Raw genomic sequence first — 23,419 nt, forward strand, 5'->3', positions numbered from 1 at the left:
TTCAGGTTCATTGTACAGCTGATCATCTGGAATATAATATGAAACATAGAACATGTCACTTAGTCCGGGGGGGTTAGTTTACTCACTGAGAGAAGAAGACTCCCTGAAGGAGAACCAGAGATTTACTTCTGTCTACTTGAGTTTACAGAACTCAGCAGTGGCTCCAGGAGAATAATAATAAAAACCAACTCCAGCGTAGAGCGGCTGAGAGAATGTGTGGTGGACTCTGTGCAGGAGAGTCATGGTGTCAGAGACGCTGTAGAAGGACAGAACACCTGCTCTGTGGTCCAGGTACACTCCGAGTCTGGAGGACGCAGGACCTGAGACGGGAGTTTGGACTTTGTTGTAACAAAATATATAACTGTTGTTGATACAATATAACGCCCAGGATTTATCATTGTCTCCAAATGCACATTCTTCCCCCCCCCCCTGCTCTGCTGATGTTCTTGTATGCGACTGCTACACGAACGTCTCCCCCGCTCCGCTCCACCTCCCAGTAACTACGTCCAGTCAGACTCTCTCTACTCAGCACCTGAGCATATACAGTGAATCTGTCTGTGTGATGAGAATAAGACTGATGTTGTCTCATGTATGTCACTTTTCTGCCCCCCTCAGATAATAACAGCAGTGTCTGTGCTGTGTTTGGATCCAGTGTGATGTCACGTGAATACTTTAAGAATCCAGCTCTGGTCTTGGGCTCTGCTGACAGTGAAACATCCACTTCAGTCCCAGTCTGTGAGATGTTTGTCCACTTCTCTCTCAGAACGTCCTGGAGTTCATCTGTGACTTGTGACACAGCCGCTGTCACTTCCTCAAAGTATCTGAGAGGGATGTTGATGCTGGAGGAGAGTGTAGACTCACTGAGTGGGGACAGTGAGGGGTAGTTGTGTAGAAACTGGTTGTGGTCCTCTGTGTGTGCGAGCTGCTTCAGATCAGCGTCTTTCCTCTTCAGCTCAGTGAGCTCCTGCTCCAGCTTCTCCTGAAGCTCTTTGACTCGACTCACTTCACTTTCCTGCTGCGATCTGAGCTGCTGCTTCACATCAGAGCTTCTTTTCTGCATGAGACGGATCAGCTGAGTGAACATCTTCTCACTGTCCTCCACTGCTCTGTCAGCAGAGCGATTGATGACCTCCACCTTCTGCTGAAGCAGCTTCACATCTTTCTCTCCGTCCTGGATTCTCTGCTGGATGTTTAGTCGACTCCCCTCGAGCTCTCTCTGCCTCTCAGTCCTTTCTGCTGCAGCTGAGACTGTGTCGTGGCCTTTATGTTCGTCCACAGAGCAGAGATAACAGATACACTGCTGATCAGTACGGCAGAACATCTTCATCACCTCATCGTGACGAGAGCACATGTTCTCCTGGAGCTTCTGGGAGGGCTCCACCAGCTTGTGTTTCATGAATGTAGGTGATTCATAATGAGGCTGGAGGTGTTTCTCACAGTAAGAGGCCACACACTGCACACAGGACTTGAAGGCTTTCCGTTTTCTCCCAGTGCAGACATCACATCCCACATCTTCAGGTCCAGCATAGCAGTGATCAGCAGGAGCAGCTTGGAGTCCAGTCTTCTTCAGCTCCTCCACTACAGCTGCTAACATGGTGCTCTTCAGCAGGACAGGCCTCGGTGTGAAGGTCTGCCTGCACTGAGGGCAGCTGTAGATATACTTCGGGTCCTCTCCATCCCAGAAGCTTTGAATACAGTTCTTGCAGTAGCTGTGTCCACAGGGAGTCGTCACCGGATCCTTCAGTAGATCCAGACAGATGGAACAACACAAGGTTTCCAGCTGAACTCCTTTCTGCGCCATTTCTCCTTCACTGCCAGCGACTGTGTGAGTCTCACTTCCTGAGAAGTGTAGGGTATAAAGGTCCTCCACATGATAGGAAGAGGAGGAGGGGGGGGGGGGGGAAGAGCAGGGTGTGCCAGATACTGTGTGTTCAACATGTTTCACAAACACTCACTTCAGCTTCAGGAAACTTCTTACAGTCAGTTTAGACTTCAGCTGTAAAAACAAATGAGTCGTCCTGTAGTGAAGTACAAATACTACAGTAATACTTCAGTACAAATACTACAGTAATACTTCAGCACAAGTACAAATACTACAGTAATACTTCAGTACAAGTATAAATACTACAGTAATACTTCAGTACAAATACTACAGTAATACTTCAGTACAAGTACAAATACTACAGTAATACTTATGAGATGTAGAGTAGAAGTATAAAGTAGCAGAAAATGGAAATACTCACGTACAGTACAAGTACCTTAAGATTGTACTAAAATACAGTACTGTATTATTATTATTATTTAGTGTTAGTATACAGCCACATATACTGAAGTTTGGGAGCGTAGTATGAGGAGATATTATATTTAATGTTACATGCTGTATGTTTTATTATTTATCCAACAGAGGGCGCTGTAACCAAACATTAAGATCTCACTGCAGAACTTAATAAATAAATAAAAGTATTCATGTAGTGCTGGAGGAAGTTCTTCTACCATCTCTGGTTTTAACTACTTTATATACAGTTACCTGGTTTAGTCATGTGGTTCCCAACATAGGGGTCGGGCCCCTCCAAAGGGCCGCCGAATAAATATGAGGGGTCGTGAGAATATTAATGGGAGAGAGACGAAAATAATTATTTCTGATACAGAAATCTGTATTTTTAAGGAAGATCTGAGTTTTATCCATATTCTTAGATTAAGATTTATTATCTCTGTCTTTTTATATATATTTTGTTTATTTTCATTGTTTATTTCCTTAAATCTGTAAATAGATTTTTCTGACTTTTCTCTCATCTTTGCTGGGTTTGTTTTGTAAAATATTTCAACTGTGAAAGGTTTAGAGGTGACATATGCCTCTTGTTGAACTTCCAACAAGTACTTCAGTTCATGTACTTTCAACAATTTACCTTTAAGCACATTTTGTTATTAATAGTTTTACTTGAGTGTAATTTTTAATGCAGGATTTTTACTTTTAATGGAGTATAATTACAATGTGGTATTGATGCTTTCAAATGAAAACAAACAACTTTGTATTTGTTCAACTGTGATTCCCTGCAGTTCACTTTAGAAAAGATCATTTCTATTTATAACAGTTATTTTATATTCCCCACCCCTGATTACCAACATCTAAAATAAATAAATAAAAACAATAATAATAAATACAAATAAATATATATAATATAATAATAATAATAATAATAATAATAATAATAATAATAATAATAATAATAATAATAATAATAACAATAATAATAATTAAAGTCATAGTTAAACAATAGATTAAGAAATGTAAGTAAAAGAAACAAAACAAAAGTAAATACATTTAGGTTTGGTTCAGGGAATATATAGTTATTTTTACAAAATATTTATTATACATTTACATATTCAAACATCACATGTCATTCACAGCCTCTTATATTGTGTTTATTATTCAGCTTCATTGTACAGCTGATCATCTGGAATATAATATGAAACATAAAACATGTCACTTAGTCCGGGGGGGTTAGTTTACTCACTGAGAGAAAAAGACTCCCTGAAGGAGAACCAGAGATTTACTTCTGTCTACTTGAGTTTACAGAACTCAGCAGTGTCTCCATGAGAAGAAGGATAAAAACGAACTCCAGCGTAGAGCGGCTGAGAGAATGTGTGGTGGACTCTGTGCAGGAGAGTCATGGTGTCAGAGACGCTGTAGAAGGACAGAACACCTGCTCTGTGATCCAGGTACACTCCGAGTCTGGAGGACGACAGGACCTGAGACGGGAGTTTGGACTTTGTTGTAACAAAATGTATACCTGTTATTTTTACAATCTAACATCCAGGATTTATCATTGAATCCAAATGCACATTCTTCCCCCCCTGCTCTGCTGATGTTCTTGTATGTGACTGCTACACGAACACCTCCCCCGCTCCACTCCACCTCCCAGTAACTACGTCCAGTCAGACTCTCTCTACTCAGCACCTGAAACCATCCAGTGAATCTGTCTGTGTGACTAGAATAAGACTGTTGTTTTCTCATGAATGTTGCTTTTCTGTCCCCCTCAGATAATAACAGCCGTCTGTTTGCTGTGTTTGGATCCAGTGTGATGTCACGTGAATACTTTAAGAATCCAGCTCTGGTCTTGGGCTCTGCTGACAGTGAAACATCCACTTCAGTCCCAGTCTGTGAGATGTTTGTCCACTTCTCTCTCAGAACGTCCTGGAGTTCATCTATGACTTCTGACACAGCCGCTGTCACTTCCTCAAAGTATCTGAGAGGGATGTTGATGCTGGAGGAGAGTGTAGACTCACTGAGTGGGGACAGTGAGGGGTAGTTGTGTAGAAACTGGTTGTGGTCCTCTGTGTGTGCGAGCTGCTTCAGATCAGCGTCTTTCCTCTTCAGCTCAGTGATCTCCTGCTCCAGCTTCTCCTGAAGCTCTTTGACTCGACTCACTTCACTTTCCTGCTGCGATCTGAGCTGCTGCTTCACATCAGAGCTTCTTTTCTGCATGAGACAGATCAGCTGAGTGAACATCTTCTCACTGTCCTCCACTGCTCTGTCAGCAGAGCGATTGATGACCTCCACCTCCTGCTGAAGCAGCTTCACATCTTTCTCTCCGTCCTGGATTCTCTGCTGGATGTTTAGTCGACTCCCCTCGAGCTCTCTCTGCCTCTCAGTCCTTTCTGCTGCAGCTGAGACTGTGTCGTGGCCTTTATGTTCGTCCACAGAGCAGAGATAACAGATACACTGCTGATGAGTATGGCAGAACATCTTCATCACCTCATCGTGACGAGAGCACATGTTCTCCTGGAGCTTCTGGGAGGGCTCCACCAGCTTGTGTTTCTTTAATGGAGCCACATCATAATGAGTCTGGAGGTGTTTCTCACAGTAAGAGGCCACACACTGCACACAGGACTTGAAGGCTTTCAGTTTTCTCCCAGTGCAGACATCACATCCCACATCTTCAGGTCCAGCATAGAAGTGATCAGCAGAAGCAGCTTGCAGTCCAGTCTTCTTCAGCTCCTCCACTAAAGCTGCTAACATGGTGTTCTTCAGCAGGACAGGCCTCGGTGTGAAGGCCTGCCTGCACTGAGGGCAGCTGTGGCTTCTCTTCTCGTCCTCTCCATCCCAGTGGGTTTTAATACAGTTCTTGCAGTAGCTGTGTCCACAGGGAGTCGTCACCGGATCCTTCAGTAGATCCCGACAGATGGAACAAGAGAAGGTTTCCCGGTCCAGCTGAACTCCTTTCTGCGCCATTTCTCCTTCACTGCCAGCGACTGTGTGAGTCACACTTCCTGAGGAGTGAAACTAGTTTGAGCTGCGATTTCAACAGCATGTGTTTGTGCAGCGAGTGGAGCCCGTCAGCTGTGTGTGTGCAGCGCCATGTTGGTTAGACACATCCACACAGCTGTAGATCTGCAGGGGAGGGACAAGGACGTGTATGAGCAGGGGGGGTACAAGGTCCTCCACTTTCCAGGAAGAAGAAGGGGGCGGGGAGAGAGCAGGATGTGACAGATACTGTGTGTTCAACATGTATCACAAACACTCACTTCAGCTTCAGGAAAACTGGAAAAAGTAATACTTCAGTACAGTACAAATACTACAGTCATACTTCAGTACAGGTACAAATACTACAGTAATACTTCAGTAAAAGTATAAATACTTCAGTAAAACCTCAGTACAAGTACAAATACTACAGTAATACTTCAGTAAAAGAATAAATACTACAGTATTACTTCAGTCCAGGTACAAATACTACAGTAATACTTCAGTACAGGTACAAATACTACAGTAATACGTCAGTACAAGTACAAATACTACAGTCATACTTCAGTACAGGTACAAATACTACAGTAATACTTCAGTAAAAGTATAAATACTTCAGTAAAACCTCAGTACAAGTACAAATACTACAGTAATACTTCAGTAAAAGAATAAATACTACAGTATTACTTCAGTCCAGGTACAAATACTACAGTAATACTTCAGTCAAGGTACAAATACTACAGTAATACTTCAGTACAGTCACAAATACTAGAGTAACACGTCAGTAGAAGTATAAATACTACAGTAATACTTCAATACAAGTACACATACTACAGTGATACTTCAGTCCAAGTACAAAAACTACAGTATTACTTCAGTACAAGTAGAAATACTACAGTAATACTTCAGTACAGTACAAATACTACAGTAATACTTCAGTACAAGTACAAATACTAAAGTACTACTTCAGTACAGTTCAACTACTACAGTAATACTTCAGTACAAATACTACAGTTACACTTCAGTACAAGTACAAATACTACAGTAATACTTCAGTCCAGGTGCAAACACTACAGTAATACTTCAGTACAGGTAGAAATACTACTTTAATACTTCAGTACAAGTACACATACTACAGTATTACTTCAGTACAAGTATAAAGACTACAGTAATACTTCAATACAGTAAAAATACTACAGCAATACTTCAGTACAAGTACGAATACTACAGTAATACTTCAGTACAAGTATAAACACTACAGTAATACTTCAGTCCAGGTACAAATACTACAGTAATAGTTCAGTACAGGTACAAATACTACAGTAATACTTCATTACAAGTATAAATACTACAGTAATACTTCAGTAAAATAATAAATACTACAGTAATACTTCAGTACAGTACAAATACGACAGTAATACTTTAGTACAGTAAATATACTACAGTGTTACTTTAGTACAAGTACGAACACTACTTTAATACTTCAGTACAAGTATAATTACAACAGTAATACTTCAGTCCAGGTACAAATACTGCAGTAATTCTTAAGTCCAGGTGCAAATACTACAGTAATACCTCAGAAAAAGTACAAATACTACAGTAAAACGTCAGTACAAGTACAAATACTAAAGTAATATTTCAGTACAAGTACAAATACTACAGTAATACTTCAGTCCAGGTACAAATACTACTTTAATACTTCAGTACAAGTTCAACTACTACAGTGAAACCTCAGTACAAGTACAAATACTACAGTAACACTTCAGTAAAATAATAAATACTACAGTAATACTTCAGTACAGTAAAGATGCGACAGTAAAACTTCAGTACAAGTACAAATACTACATTAATACGTCAGTACAAGTAAAAATACTACAGTAATACTTCAGTACAAGTACAAATACTACAGTAATACTTCAGTCCAGGTACAAATACTACTTTAATACTTCAGTACAAGTACACATACTACAGTATTACTTCAGTACAAGTATAAATACTATAGTAATACTTCAGTACAGTAAAAATACTACAGCAATACTTCAGTACAAGTACGAATACTACAATAATACTTCAGTACAAGTATAAAAACTACAGTAATACTTCAGCCCAGGTACAAATACTACAGTAATACTTCAGTACAAGTATAGTATAAATACTACAGTAATACTTCAGTACAGTACAAATACTACAGTAATACTTCAGTAGAAGTACAAATACTACAGTAATACTTCAGCACAGGTACAAATACGACAGTAATACTTCAGTACAAGTATACGTACTACAGTAATACTTCAGTACAAGTATAGTATAAATACTACAGTAATACTTCAGTACAGTACAAATACTACAGTAATACTTCAGTACAAGTACAAATACTACAGTAATACTTCAGCACAGGTACAAATACTACAGTAATACCTCAGTACAATTATACGTACTACAGTAATACTTCAGCACAGGTACAAATACTACAGTAATACTTCAGTACAAGTCTAAATACTACAGTAATACTTCAGTACAAGTACAAATACTACAGTAACACTTCAGTAGAAGTATAAATACGACAGTAATACTTCAGTACAAGTACAAAAACTACAGTAATACTTCAGTACATTACAAATACTATAGTAATACTTCAGTACAAGTACAAATACTACAGTCATACTTCAGTACAGTACAACTGCTACAGCAACTCTTCAGTACAAGTACAACTACTACAGTAATACTTCAGTCCAGGTACAAATACTACAGTAATACTTCAATATAAGTACAAATACTACAGTAATACTTCAGTACAAGTACAAATACTACAGTAATACTTCAGTCCAGGTGCAAATACTACAGGCATACTTCAGTACAAGTACACATACTACAGTAAAACTTCAGTACAAGTATAAAGACTACAGTAACACTTCAGTACAGTAAAAATACTACAGTAATACTTCAGTACAAGTATAAACACTACAGTAATACTTCAGTCCAGGTACAAATACTAGAGTAATACTTCAGTCAAGGTACAAATACTGCAGTAATTCTTCAGTCCAGGTACAAATACTACAGTAATACTTCAGAAAAAGTACAAATACTACAGTAAAACGTCAGTACAAGTACAAATACTACAGTAATACTTCAATACAAGTACAAATACGACAGTAATACTTCAGTACAAGTACATAAACTACAGTAATACTTCAGTACAAGTTCAACTACTACAGTGAAACCTCAGTACAAGTACAAATACGACAGTAATACTTCAGTAAAATAATAAATACTACAGTAATACTTCAGTACAGTAAAGATACGACAGTAAAACTTCAGTACAAGTACAATTACTACATTAATACGTCTGTACAAGTAAAAATACTACAGTAATACTTCAGTACAAGTACAAATACTACAGTAATACTTCAGTCCAGGTACAAATACTACTTTAATACTTCAGTACAAGTACACATACTACAGTATTACTTCAGTACAAGTATAAAGACTACAGTAACACTTCAGTACAGTAAAAATACTACAGTCATACTTCAGTCCAGGTACAAATACTACAGTAATACTTCAGTACAGGTACAAATACTACAGTAATACTTCAGTACAAGTATAAATACTTCAGTAAAACCTCAGTACAAGTACAAATACTACAGTAATACTTCAGTAAAAGAATAAATACTACAGTAATACTTCAGTAAAAGAATAAATACTACAGTAATACTTCAGTCCAGGTACAAGTACTACAGTAATACTTCAGTCCAGGTACAAATACTACAGTAATACTTCAGTACAGTCACAAATACTAGAGTAATACTTCAGTACAAGTATAAATACTTCAGTAAAACCTCAGTACAAGTACAAATACTACAGTAATACTTCAGTAAAAGAATAAATACTACAGTAATACTTCAGTCCAGGTAAAAGTACTACAGTAATACTTCAGTCCAGGTACAAATACTACAGTATTACTTCAGTACAGTCACAAATACTAGAGTAACACTTCAGTAGAAGTACAAATACTACAGTAATACTTCAGTAAAAGAATAAATACTACAGTAATACTTCAGTCCAGGTAAAAGTACTACAGTAATACTTCAGTCCAGGTACAAATACTACAGTATTACTTCAGTACAGTCACAAATACTAGAGTAACACTTCAGTAGAAGTACAAATACTACAGTAATACTTCAGTCCAGTTGCAAATACTACAGGAATACTTCAGTACAAGTACACATACTACAGTAAAACTTCAGTACAAGTACAAATACTACAGTAATACGTCAGTACAAGTAAAAATACTACAGTAATACTTCAGTCCAGGTACAAATACTACTTTAATACTTCAGTACAAGTACACATACGACATTATTACTTCAGTACAAGTATAAAGACTACAGTAACACTTCAGTACAGTACAAATACTACAGTAATACTTCAGTACAAGTACGAATACTACAGTAATACTTCAGTACAAGTATAAACACTACAGTAATACTTCAGTCCAGGTACAAATACTGCAGTAATTCTTCAGACCAGGTACAAATACTACAGTAAAACGTCAGTACAAGTACAAATACTACAGTAATACTTCAGTACAGGTACAAATACTACAGTAATACTTCAGTACAAGTACAAATAATAGAGTAACACTTCAGTTGAAGTATAAATACTACAGCAATACTTCAATACAAGTACAAATACGACAGTAATACTTCAGTACAAGTACATAAACTACAGTAATACTTCAGTACAAGTACAAATACTGCAGTAATACTTCAGTACAGTACAAATACTACAGTAATACTTCAGTACAAGTTCAACTACTACAGTGAAACCTCAGTACAAGTACAAATACGACAGTAATACTTCAGTAAAATAATAAATACTACAGTAATACTTCAGTACAGTAAAGATACGACAGTAAAACTTCAGTACAAGTACAAATACTACATTAATACGTCAGTACAAGTAAAAATACTACAGTAATACTTCACTACAAGTACAAATACTACAGTAATACTTCAGTCCAGGTAAAAATACTACTTTAATACTTCAGTACAAGTACACATACTACAGTATTACTTCAGTACAAGTATAAAGACTACAGTAACACTTCAGTACAGTAAAAATACTACAGTCATACTTCAGTCCAGGTACAAATACTACAGTAATACTTCAGTACAGGTACAAATACTACAATAATACTTCAGTACAAGTATAAATACTTCAGTAAAACCTCAGTACAAGTACAAATACTACAGTAATACTTCAGTAAAAGAATAAATACTACAGTAATACTTCAGTAAAAGAATAAATACTACAGTAATACTTCAGTCCAGGTACAAGTACTACAGTAATACTTCAGTCCAGGTACAAATATTACAGTAATACTTCAGTACAGTCACAAATACTAGAGTAACACTTCAGTAGAAGTATAAATACTACAGTAATATTTCAGTAGAAATATAAATACTACAGTAATACTTCAGTACAAGTATATATAACACAGTATTACTTTAGTACAAGTACAAATACTACAGTAATACTTCAGTCCAGTTGCAAATACTACAGGAATACTTCAGTACAAGTACACATACTACAGTAAAACTTCAGTACAAGTACAAATACTACAGTAATACGTCAGTACAAGTAAAAATACTACAGTAATACTTCAGTCCAGGTACAAATACTACTTAAATACTTCAGTACAAGTACACATACTACATTATTACTTCAGTACAAGTATAAAGACTACAGTAACACTTCAGTACAGTACAAATACTACAGTAATACTTCAGTACAAGTACGAATACTACAGTAATACTTCAGTACAAGTATAAACACTACAGTAATACTTCAGTCCAGGTACAAATACTGCAGTAATTCTTCAGTCCAGGTACAAATACTACAGTAATACTTCAGAAAACGTTCAACTACTACAGTGAAACCTCAGTACAAGTACAAATACGACAGTAATACTTCAGTAAAACAATAAATACTACAGTAATACTTCAGTACAGTAAAGATACGACAGTAAAACTTCAGTAGAAGTACAAATACTACATTAATACGTCAGTACAAGTAAAAATACTACAGTAATACTTCAGTACAAGTACAAATACTACAGTAATACTTCAGTCCAGGTACAAATACTACTTTAATACTTCAGTACAAGTACACATACTACAGTATTACTTCAGTACAAGTATAAAGACTACAGTAACACTTCAGTCCAGTAAAAATACTACAGTAACACTTCAGTAGAAGTATAAATACGACAGTAATACTTCAATACAAGTACAAATACTACAGTAATACTTCAGTACAAGTACAAAAACTACAGTAATAATTCAGTACAGTACAAATACTATAGTAATACTTCAATACAAGTACAAATACTACAGTAATTATTCAGTACAAGTACAACTACTACAGTAATACTTCAGTACAAGTACAAATACTACAGTAATACTTCAATATAAGTAAAAATACTACAGTAATACTTCAGTACAAGTACAAAAACTACAGTAATACTTCAGTACATTACAAATACTACAGTAATACTTCAGTACAAGTACAAATACTACAGTCATACTTCAGTACAGTACAACTGCTACAGCAATTATTCAGTACAAGTACAACTACTACAGTAATACTTCAGCACAGGTACAAATACTACAGTAATACTTCAGTACATGTACAAATACTACAGTAATACTTTAGTAAAAGTATAAATACTACAGTAATACTTCAGTACAAGTATACTTACTACAGTAATACTTCAGCACAGGTACAAATACTACAGTAATACTTCAGTAAAAGTATAAATACTACAGTAATACTTCAGTCCAGGCACAAATACTACAGTAACACTTCAGTACAAGTCTAAATACTACAGTAATACTTCAGTACTTGCACAAATACTGCAGTAATACGTTCACTACAAGTATAAATACTTCAGTACTACTTCAGTACAAGTACAAATACTACAGTAATACTACAGTAATACTTCAGCATAGGTACAAATACTACAGTAATACTTCAGTAGAAATATAAATACTTCAGTACTACTTCAGTACAAGTACAAATACTACAGTAATACTACAGTAATACTTCAGCATAGGTACAAATGCTACAGTAATACTTCAGTAGAAATATAAATACTACAGTAATATTTCAGTAGAAATATAAATACTACAGTAATACTTCAGTACAAGTATATATAACACAGTATTACTTTAGTACAAGTACACATTCTGTAGTAATACTTCAGAACAAGTACAAATACTACAAGAATACTTATGTACAAGTATAAATACTACAGTAATGGTAATATAATAATTTATTTATTGATTATATTTTGTATTAATAATGAAACTTATCAAATAAATGTAGTGTAATAAAAAGTACAATAGTTCCATCTGTGATGTAGAGTAGAAGTATAAAGTAGCAGAAAATGGAAATACTCACGTACAGTACAAGTACCTTAAGATTGTACTAAAATACAGTACTGTATTATTATTATTATTTAGTGTTAGTATACAGCCACATATACTGAAGTTTGGGAGCGTAGTATGAGGAGATATTATATTTAATGATACATGCTGTATGTTTTATTATTTATCCAACAGAGGGCGCTGTAACCAAACATTAAGATCTCACTGCAGAACTGAATAAATAAATAAAAGTATTCATGTAGTGCTGGAGGAAGTTCTTCTACCATCTCTGGTTTGAACTACTTTATATATAGTTACCTGGTTTAGTCATGTGGTTCCCAACATAGGGGTCGGGCCCCTCCAAAGGGCCGCCGAATAAATATGAGGGGGTCGTGAGAATATTAATGGGAGAGAGACGAAAATAATTATTTCTGATACAGAAATCTGTATTTTTAAGGAAGATCTGAGTTTTATCCATATTCTTAGATTAAGATTTATTATCTCTGTCTTTTTATATATATTTTGTTTATTTTCATTGTTTATTTCCTTAAATCTGTAAATAGATTTTTCTGACTTTTCTCTCATCTTTGCTGGGTTTGTTTTGTAAAATATTTCAACTGTGAAAGGTTTAGAGGTGACATATGCCTCTTGTTGAACTTCCAACAAGTACTTCAGTTCATGTACTTTCAACAATTTACCTTTAAGCACATTTTGTTATTAATAGTTTTACTTGAGTGTAATTTTTAATGCAGGATTTTTACTTTTAATGGAGTATAATTACAATGTGGTATTGATGCTTTCAAATGAAAACAAACAACTTTGTATTTGTTCAACTGTGATTCCCTGCAGTTCACTTTAGAAAAGATCATTTCTATTTATAACAGCTATTTTATATTCCCCACCCCTGATTACCAACATCTAAAATAAATAAATAAAAACAATAATAATAATTAAAATATATAAATAATAATAATAATAATAATAATAATAATAATAATAATAATAATAATAATAATAATAATAATAATAATAAAAGTCATAGTTAAACTTTATTAAAAAAGTAAATACATTTAGGTTTGGTTCAGGGAATATATAGTTATTTATTTTTACTAAATATTTATTATACATTTTTGCTGCTTAAGTAAACAGGCCTCCAGAATACTTCCTCCACTACATTTCACTGGAGCTTTGTTAAGTTTGTTAAGACATTCATCAAGTCTTGCATGAGTGACTGCCGGACGCTGTTCTTAAATTTCATGTTGCATGAGTGCACACTTTGGCCCCACTCTGCTCCCCACATACCAGCAGCACACCTGTGGTTCTCCTTCTGGTTAACCTGAAATACACTTTGAAGTGATCTGCCTGTTGTAGAGACATAAATATGCATGAGAGGAATTTTATAAAAGCAAAGGATGAAAGCTGCAGTTTTCTCAAAAAGGAAGCGTGTTGTGTTTTCCATCAGAAACATAGTTTTTTATATATTTGACTGAGTTCATTCAGCTGTTTCAGAAGTTTTCAGCATATTATAGAAACTGGAAACAATTCAGGGAAAGTAATATTATCAGTGTATAAGTACAAACTGTACCACCACCTCAGTATTATTAATCAGAAGGGGCAAATAGATGTAGGTTTTTTTATTTTATTTTTTTGGGAGAATACTACTACTTCTTTTTACTAATCACATTTATTTATATTTTTTAAATATTTATTGAAATAAAAGCACAGCCACAAAATTATATATTTATTTTGAAATTGAAATTGAAATTTCTTATTTTATACACCCTATGATACCAATAGATAGAATATTTAATTTGCGCTGTGATTTAATTGCAATAAATGGATAAAGTATATATATATATATATATAGTAAACCAGAATAAATAAATAAATATATATATATATATATATATATATATATAGAGGGCTTTTATTGTAAAAGGTAAGAACGGAAGGAATGGATCTGGTATGTGCTGCCCTTTGTCAAGGTTGAAAGTAGTAATAAAGTTTTATAATCCTCATAAATAAAGGCGCAGCTCTACGATTGGTTGACCCCTTTATTCGTGGAGCGAAATCTCAGAAAAGTTAATGTCTGTCAAATTAAATGTCGTTCTAAACCATGAAACTGTAAACAATGATTACAACGATTTTAAATTAGAACATTATGTTTCCATTGTAGTTTCACTACTTTCACTTTAAGGTACGAGAACATCTTTCACTTTACACACATCAAACGCTCCCAGACATCCTGACTCTCTACTCAAAGTCAGTCTTTCCTCGTCTTCGTCTCCAGACGGGATTTCCTGTCTGTGTCTGAGGGAGGGGCCGGATCTCAGGATCCCCCCCGCCCCCAACCACCTCCCAGCCCCGGTACTGGGGGGGACAGCAGTGAGCAGCACACTCACTCTCGTCATGTTTAACCGTAGCTTCCTGCTTTCATTGTTCAAGATGAACAGGAAGGATGAGCAATCTCAAAACCATCAGGGCTATTCTTCCTATTCTTCCCTTATTTTGTCCCCCTGTTGCTCGATGTTGTATCTGCTGGTGTTGAGCAAGAATAATCACTTAACTCACAGTAAAACACGGAGTCAGCAGATCCTAAAGTTGTTTATGGTGCATGTCCAGTCATAGGTCAACAGGTTTAGTACATCCCTGTTCTACTCTAGCTACACTGTTAGCTGTGACGGGGACTGTTTTATGTTTTTATCTAAAGTTGTTTTACCACAAATCTTGTGCAAATACAATAATTATCTCTGCAACGTTCTCATTTTACATAGGATAAATCATCACATAAACATAGTTGGGGAGCAGTGAACATGTCACTAAACTAGTAGTTGAACTACATTCATATTTGTACTAATCCTGAAAGGAAAGGAAAGATCTTTATTTTATTTTAGCATTGCTTCTCAACTGTATTTGAACCTCTTACACCAGCACCAACCTTTTCTTTCAACGCATTCGTCCGGCAGCCACCAACACACATTTGACCTTTCACCTTTATGTAGTGACGGCATGTGCAAAAGGGCGGGCAATGCTAAGCACTCATGTATTCATGGATAAAACCCCCAAATACCTGACACTGAGTAGCTGCTCCGACAAAACCTTTTTGCTATTGAGCTATGAAAGCCGAGAGTAAACACACACTCTACTGCAAAGACGAGTTGTTTTGTATTATATTCTGTTATAATTGCTTTTCCCTCAGTTGACATTCAGTCCAAAACCTCCATGTGGGAGGTGAAGCGAGTTATTCCTGAGCTATCAGCAGTAAATCTCTGTGATCACATTTAACTGCAGGACATGTCGTCTCAACAGCTTCGTAAACAAAGAAGACCTCAACACGACCTTTTGCACAAGTGTTGTTGCCTTTTTTGACCTGGTGCCATAATTGTTTTGTGTGTGTGTGTGTGTGTGTGTGTGTGTGTGTGTGTGTGTGTGTGTGTGTGTGTCTGTGTGTGGTAGAGCCTACATTTACTCAAATACTGGACTTGACCCTTGTGCCTCACTAGGGACATTTCTGGCTTTTTATTTTGTCAAATATTACAGCATGGAATCATGCATTATATTAAATCAGGCTTTCAATCTAAAGCTCTGGCTTCAAAATTGGCAAATTGGCAGATGTTTCTCATATTTGTGCTCTGCGGCATAAACAATCTATTTTCCTGATTGATTCATTGAAGAAAATATGCATTAAATGATTCGTATCCAACAATTTATGAGGAGTTTCTAAACCAGTGGCATCACTTTCTGACGATTGTCCGACAAAAATATCTCAACAACTATTTGAAGAATTGCCTCAAACTTTGGAATAAACATTCATGATCCCCAGAGGATGAATCTTACCAACTTTGGTGTTTCCATTAGCGCCATCATCAGGTTTTATTTGTCCATCACTTTGGTTCATATCTGCAAAACTACACTCTCTGTAATGCAACGTAACATACTTTGCATGTTTGGAAACTTGGAACATGATCTGGACTGAAAGTTAAAGGCTCTGCTCACACGCAAGTGTTTTCAGTTCAACTATTCACATCCTTTACTTCTAAGCGTACTAATACCACACTGTAAAAATACTCCACTACATGTACACGTCCTGCATTCAAAACCTTACTTGAGTTAAAGTATTTATCATCTTAGTTTATTAAAGTATGAAAGATAAAAATATTGATTGTTCTGTAAAATGTTCCCTGTCAGAGTTTGAATATTATATCTGATGTTTCTGGATTAATATTAACATTAATGTGTGTGTTACATGTTCCTGTTACATTAATGTGTATGTTACATGTTCCTGTTACATTAATGTGTGTGTTACATGTTCCTGTTACATTAATGTGTGTGTTACATGTTCCTGTTACATTAATGTGTGTTACATGTTCCTGTTACATTAATGTGTGTGTTACATGTTCCTGCTACATTAATGTGTGTGTTACATGTTCCTGCTACATTAATGTGTGTGTTACATGTTCCTGTTCCATTAATGTGTGTGTTACATGTTCCTGTTACATTAATGTGTATGTTACATGTTCCTGTTACATTAATGTGTGTGTTACATGTTCCTGTTACATTAATGTGTGTGTTACATGTTCCTGTTACATTAATGTGTGTGTTACATGTTCCTGTTACATTAATGTGTGTGTTACATGTTCCTGTTACATTAATGTGTGTGTTACATGTTCCTGTTACATTAATGTGTGTGTTATATGTTCCTGCTGCATTAATGTGTGTGTTATATGTTCCTGTTACATTAATGTGTGTGTTACATGTTCCTGTTACATTAATGTGTGTGTTACATGTTCCTGTTACATTAATGTGTGTGTTACATGTTCCTGTTACATTAATGTGTGTGTTACATGTTCCTGTTACATTAATGTGTGTGTTACATGTTCCTGTTACATTAATGTGTGTGTGTTATATGTTCCTGCTGCATTAATGTGTGTGTTACATGTTCCTGTTACATTAATGTGTGTGTTACATGTTCCTGTTACATTAATGTGTGTGTTACATGTTCCTGTTACATTAATGTGTGTGTTACATGTTCCTGTTACATTAATGTGTGTGTTACATGTTCCTGTTACATTAATGTGTTACATGTTCCTGTTACATTGATGTGTGTGTTACATGTTCCTGTTACATTAATGTGTGTTACATGTTCCTGCTACATTAATGTGTGTGTTACATGTTCCTGTTACATTAATGTGTGTGTTACATGTTCCTGTTACATTAATGTGTGTGTTACATGTTCCTGTTACATTAATGTGTGTTACATGTTCCTGTTACATTAATGTGTGTGTTACATGTTCCTGTTACATTAATGTGTGTGTTACATGTTCCTGTTACATTAATGTGTGTGTTACATGTTCCTGTTACATTGATGTGTGTGTTACATGTTCCTGTTACATTAATGTGTGTGTTACATGTTCCTGTTACATTAATGTGTTACATGTTCCTGTTACATTGATGTGTGTGTTACATGTTCCTGTTACATTAATGTGTTACATGTTCCTGTTACATTGATGTGTGTGTTACATGTTCCTGTTACATTAATGTGTGTTACATGTTCCTGTTACATTAATGTGTGTGTTACATGTTCCTGTTACATTAATGTGTGTTACATGTTCCTGCTACATTAATGTGTGTGTTACATGTTCCTGTTACATTAATGTGTGTTACATGTTCCTGTTACATTAATGTGTGTGTTACATGTTCCTGTTACATTAATGTGTGTTACATGTTCCTGCTACATTAATGTGTGTGTTACATGTTCCTGTTACATTAATGTGTGTTACATGTTCCTGTTACATTAATGTGTGTGTTACATGTTCCTGTTACATTAATGTGTGTTACATGTTCCTGCTACATTAATGTGTGTGTTACATGTTCCTGTTACATTAATGTGTGTTACATGTTCCTGCTACATTAATGTGTGTGTTACATGTTCCTGTTACATTAATGTGTGTTACATGTTCCTGTTACATTAATGTGTGTGTTACATGTTCCTGTTACATTAATGTGTGTGTTACATGTTCCTGTTACATTAATGTGTGTGTTACATTAATGTGTGTGTTACATGTTCCTGCTACATTAATGTGTGTGTTACATGTTCCTGTTACATTAATGTGTGTGTTACATTAATGTGTGTGTTACATGTTCCTGCTACATTAATGTGTGTGTTACATGTTCCTGCTGCATTAATGTGTGTGTTACATGTTCCTGTTACATTAATGTGTGTGTTACATGTTCCTGTTACATTAATGTGTGTGTTACATGTTCCTGTTACATTAATGTGTGTGTTACATGTTCCTGTTACATTAATGTGTGTGTTACATTAATGTGTGTGTTACATGTTCCTGCTACATTAATGTGTGTGTTACATGTTCCTGCTGCAGATGTTTCCCTCCTTTACATCCTGTTGGTAGTTTAATGTACACGATGCATCAGATTCTATAAGATCATCACATGTTTTGTATCTTTGTCTCTAAAAAGTCAACTTTTCATGAGTTCCTCAGAAAAACAGTTTTCAGCTTTGTGACATCATCTTCCAGCTGATCAAGAAGCTTTTTAAAGACTTTATTTATCTGAAGGAGGATCTTCTCATAAAGGAAACTTCATCCTTCAGTTCATCACAAACATTTAAAATCATCTGGAGATGCATGGTTTTCACTGGACAGGAAGGGACTTTCAGATAAATGTAGTAAATAGTAAATAGTACAATATTTACCTCTGAAATGTAGTTGAAGTATAATCTGGCATGAAAAAGTAAATGCTGAAGTAAAGTACCTCAAACGTGTACCTAAGCAGCATTTCAAACCTGAGCATTAAAAGCCTGCAGTGTGAACATGAAACTCTTAATTATGTCAGAAAACTGCAGGGGAGCCTCACACTCAGCACCTTGTCCACGCTGTAATTACACTCACATTTAAATAACAGCGTGCAACATGTTAAAACCTTTTACGTCAATACATAAAGCCGTGTTTTTATCTTAATCGAGGCCTCGGGGGGCACAGAGGCTGAACTGTGCTGAAGTTGGAGTCAGTGGAAAGTGCTTGGCTAGTGGAAACCACAGAGCAGCTATAAACAGAGCGGCTGGTGGCGACCACTAAAGCGTGCCGACACACCCAGCAGCTTCCCTGCTGCTCCACCCGGCTTTTAGATTCCTACTGCAGACGTAGTTCACTCCAAAACACCAACAAACACATATTTTAAGGAGGTTTAAAGGGATAGTTGGTATTTTTTGAAGTGGGGTTGTATGAGGTACTATCCTAACTTTGATGGCGGTTGGCACGCCCCCAGTTTGGAGAAACAGGAGTAGAAGCACGGAAGTAAATCAATGTACTGCTGTGGACGAGTGCAGCAGCAAAACGTATTTTAACCACCTAAAGAAATTACTTAAAATATCAGCTTAAGTGTACGCTATATTTAGAATATTTTCACTGCTTTACCTTACCGTCAGAAAGCCCTTTTCAACGAGGAGCTGAAGCCGTTATCTATGTTCTCTTCAAATCCACCATACTCCATTGAGAAAAACAGCAATTTTACCTTGCATAACACGGAAGTTGCCGACCTACTGCTGCCTCAATCGGTTAGTTTGTTTGTGTTCTTGTGTGACTTTGGTGTTTTAAAAGGCTAGGTCAGATGCATTAAAGTCAAACAAAAACACAAGCAAACTAACCGATAGAGGCAGTGGTAGACAAGCAACTCCCGTGTTCTCAGAGGTAAAATGACTGTTTTTGTCAATGGAGTCTGGTGGCTTTGAAGAGAGCGTCGATAACGATTTAAGTTTGTGTTGTAGCTTCGTCTGACTACTTTTTAAAATGACAAAACTCTGGACATACAATCAGACGTTCTCTTTTAGTGGAGAGCTAACTTATGTCTCAACAAACGTTGCCTTTTTCTTACGCTCCCAGAGCATTATGGGTAGTGAAGTCCTTTTAATACAACGTAAGGCATTTGGCCTCTAAATCATTTTCTATACCTATAAATCAAATATTCAAATGAATTTGAATTAATGTATTAATAAGCACCCCCACTTTAAAACATCCAAACTATCCCTTTAAGGGTTAAACATAAAGACAGAATAACCAGAAAGCATCCAGGAGGTTTTCAAAATCAAAATAATATTTATTCCATAGTTTCCAAAAATACTGCTCAATATAAATATTACAAAATACTGTGAATAATACTGTGTGTCTTTACTTTAAAAACATTTGGGATGAAAACACGGACAGACTTTAGATGAGGGCTGCAGCTTTGTCGTGTTAAACATATTCAAACATATCTGCTGATGTTTTTCATCCCCACACCTCCGACAGTAAGGCTTTAAAGGAAAAGTTCAACATTATTTACTATTAACCCTTTCATCTAACAATGAGTTAATAACCATATTTCCCAAAATGTTGAACTGTTCCTTCATTTCAATATAACAACTGTACATATTAGTGTGTAGATGCAATGTCACTCCACTAAACGGGGAACTTAACGTGGGAAAATAGGGACAAAGTTGTAAAATGCCAAAGTTACCCTTTAACCTGGACATGTATAGTCACTTGACCTGCTGAACTTTTCGTCTTTCAATCGATATAAAAGAGATTTCACAGTGGAAAAACCTTAGTGATGATTTACAGATAATCAAAGATCAAAGATAATCCTATTTTCTTAATTGTTTTTCCATAAAACAAGAAAGAAATCTCCCGGTAAATTGAGATGAATCTGTTTGGTCTCAGTGTGTTTTTCCTTGTTCTGAGAAATGTACAGAAATGTGTTCCAAAAGACAGAATATTAACAAATATATTTGATGTCCAACGACACATTTATCTGTGCAATGAAATATGAATTTATGACTCCCTATTAAACCGCCATAAGTAAGAAGATTCATTTCAGAATAAATGCAGTTGTTACCAGACATGAATCCGCTCGATGAAGCTCTTCAGACAGAATACTGTGAACTCAGACATTCAAATAAGATGTTTGCCAACAGCCACAGGCAGCTACTTCACTCACCGCCAAACCCTGGTGGTTTATGAGAGTGTATTTATAGGCCAGAAAGAAGCTGTGACAGCAAAATGATCTTTTAAAAACTTGACCGTGCCCTCAGTCTGATTGTCTCGATGCACAGAAAACAGCTCTATTCCACACAACAAGTCTGAAATGAGAAGTGTGTTTTCCCTTCATCCTTTCTGTGAGAAATACTGACTTTGGATGCAGCAGAAAGGATGAACCAAACGTCCTCCGGGTATTCCCAATTGCACGTGATCGTCCACACACAGCTCTCGCTTCAGCATTTAGTCGTAGCCGAGCCCTTGTCGCTCGTCTTTGAGTCGATTTTGGCCACCAGCAGTCTGAGGGATTCTCCTGAGGATCGGATGAGTTCTCTCCCGCTGAAATTAAAACAACACGCTGTAAAGAAGCAGTGACAGGAAGCAGACTAATATCTGCAGACCTGCGTGAACTTTAACTTTTAAAAAGTTGTTCTTGTGTCCTTAGAGGAGAAAAAACTTCAGAATTTTAACCCTTTAAATGCCAGTTTGTTTACATCATGTCACAATCACTGTTGTTGTCGGTTGTTTTTTTTTGACAAATATTTAATAATTTTCTGTATACTAAATGCTAGGTAAAAAAAAAAGGCTGTATACGACAATATGTAGCAACAACAGTATTATTATTTGTTTGTGCCGTATCAGATTTAAAATATAAAAATCCCCTTCCTAAAACTTCTATAGAAATACTGTATATATATATATATATATATATATATATATATTCTTTTCCACTTTCACTGACATCCAACATCAGACCTGATCGAAACTACCAAATATTAATTAATCTTCTGAATTTTAATCAATTAAATGCCAGTTTGTTTACATAATGTCACTTTTGTTTTTTAAGGATAAAAAACTAAGATAAATACAAATATTTCATAATTGTATTCATAATGTATACTAAATGCTAGGGGGATTTCTTTCTCAGTGTTTGGATATGTCAATAATAAGCAAAAATATTGATTTTGATGCATTTTTATTTTTCGTGCAGGAAACTAGAAAGAAATATCTTGTAAAAAACATAATACAATATCTCAATCTAGTAAAAACTATAATTCTAAAGCCCTGGCTCTAGATTGAAAGCCTGATAAATTACAATGCATGCTTTCATGCTGTTATTCATGCTACATTTGACTTATTATAGGAGCTGAATTTTAACTTAAACTTGTCAAAATGTATGCATTAACAGCCAAAAATGTCCCTAGTGATGCACAAGGATTAAATACTTACATGTTGTACTCCATCCCGACCACGCTGATGCCGTTAACAGCCAGGATGCGATCGCCCGTTCTCAGTTTCTGACACTGAGCGGCAGGAGAGTCGGGCACCACTGACTTCACATAAATGCCGCTCATTCTCAGCTGTGTTTTCTGTACAAACAAAAAACAGCTGAAGTCAAAGATTATTGACATTTAGAGACAGTCAGCCAGTGTGCTCAAATATTTATATTGTTTATTTACTGTGTGTTACCATCATTAAGCTGTTTTTAACGATACATTTAAACTAAAAAGCTGTCCTCAGGGTGCGGTAATACTTTATGTTTTAAACCCAATCAGCTCTTGTTCATGAGGTTGTACTGCAGAGCCCCCGTCAGTCAGTAAGAACATTTAGTGAGATTGGATTTGTAGTTAAAATCCCTCCAGTTCACAGTCTGATCTCATTAGTCTTCATCAGATCTCAGCAGCTACATACGTTTTTTCTGTCCGGATTAAAAACTA

General features: G+C 35.8%; 3 protein-coding genes across 3 annotated transcripts in view; all 3 read right to left on the reverse strand.

Annotated features, from left to right (window-relative positions):
* Positions 1 to 132: 132 nt before the first annotated feature.
* Positions 133 to 5,364, reverse strand: LOC115012680 (tripartite motif-containing protein 16-like). The gene is made up of 2 exons (XM_029438409.1): positions 3,792 to 5,364; positions 133 to 361 (listed from the first exon to the last, which is right to left on the reverse strand). Exons 1-2 carry the CDS (start codon positions 5,231 to 5,233, stop codon positions 133 to 135), a joined length of 1,671 nt encoding a protein of 556 aa, XP_029294269.1. The 5' UTR covers positions 5,234 to 5,364.
* Positions 344 to 1,824, reverse strand: LOC115012682 (tripartite motif-containing protein 16-like). The gene has a single exon (XM_029438410.1). The coding sequence runs from the start codon at positions 1,799 to 1,801 to the stop codon at positions 395 to 397; it is 1,407 nt and encodes a 468-aa protein (XP_029294270.1). The 5' UTR covers positions 1,802 to 1,824; the 3' UTR covers positions 344 to 394.
* A 15,395-nt stretch (positions 5,365 to 20,759) lies between the features above and the next one.
* Positions 20,760 to 23,419, reverse strand: part of radil2a (Ras association and DIL domains 2a) — a 30,741-nt gene continuing 28,081 nt past the window's right edge. The window contains exons 15-16 of the mRNA XM_029438412.1: positions 22,932 to 23,071; positions 20,760 to 22,040 (exon numbers count right to left, since the gene is read on the reverse strand). Coding sequence (XP_029294272.1) covers positions 21,938 to 22,040; positions 22,932 to 23,071 — 243 coding nt within the window. The 3' untranslated portion in view covers positions 20,760 to 21,937. The remainder of the gene's footprint in view (positions 22,041 to 22,931; positions 23,072 to 23,419) is intronic.

This window comes from Cottoperca gobio, chromosome 8 (genome assembly GCF_900634415.1).
Source record: "Cottoperca gobio chromosome 8, fCotGob3.1, whole genome shotgun sequence".
In the NCBI taxonomy this organism is placed as follows: Eukaryota; Metazoa; Chordata; class Actinopteri; order Perciformes; family Bovichtidae; genus Cottoperca; species Cottoperca gobio.

Coding starts and splice junctions, on each gene's coding strand:
- LOC115012680 (XM_029438409.1), bottom strand. CDS start 5,233: ATGGCGCAGAAAGGAGTTCAGCTGGACCGGGAAACCTTCTCTTGTTCC. Junction 362..3,791: donor TTAGATTGTAAAAATAACAG/GTATACATTTTG, acceptor TATCAACAACAG/TTATATATTTTGTTACAACA.
- LOC115012682 (XM_029438410.1), bottom strand. CDS start 1,801: ATGGCGCAGAAAGGAGTTCAGCTGGAAACCTTGTGTTGTTCCATCTGT.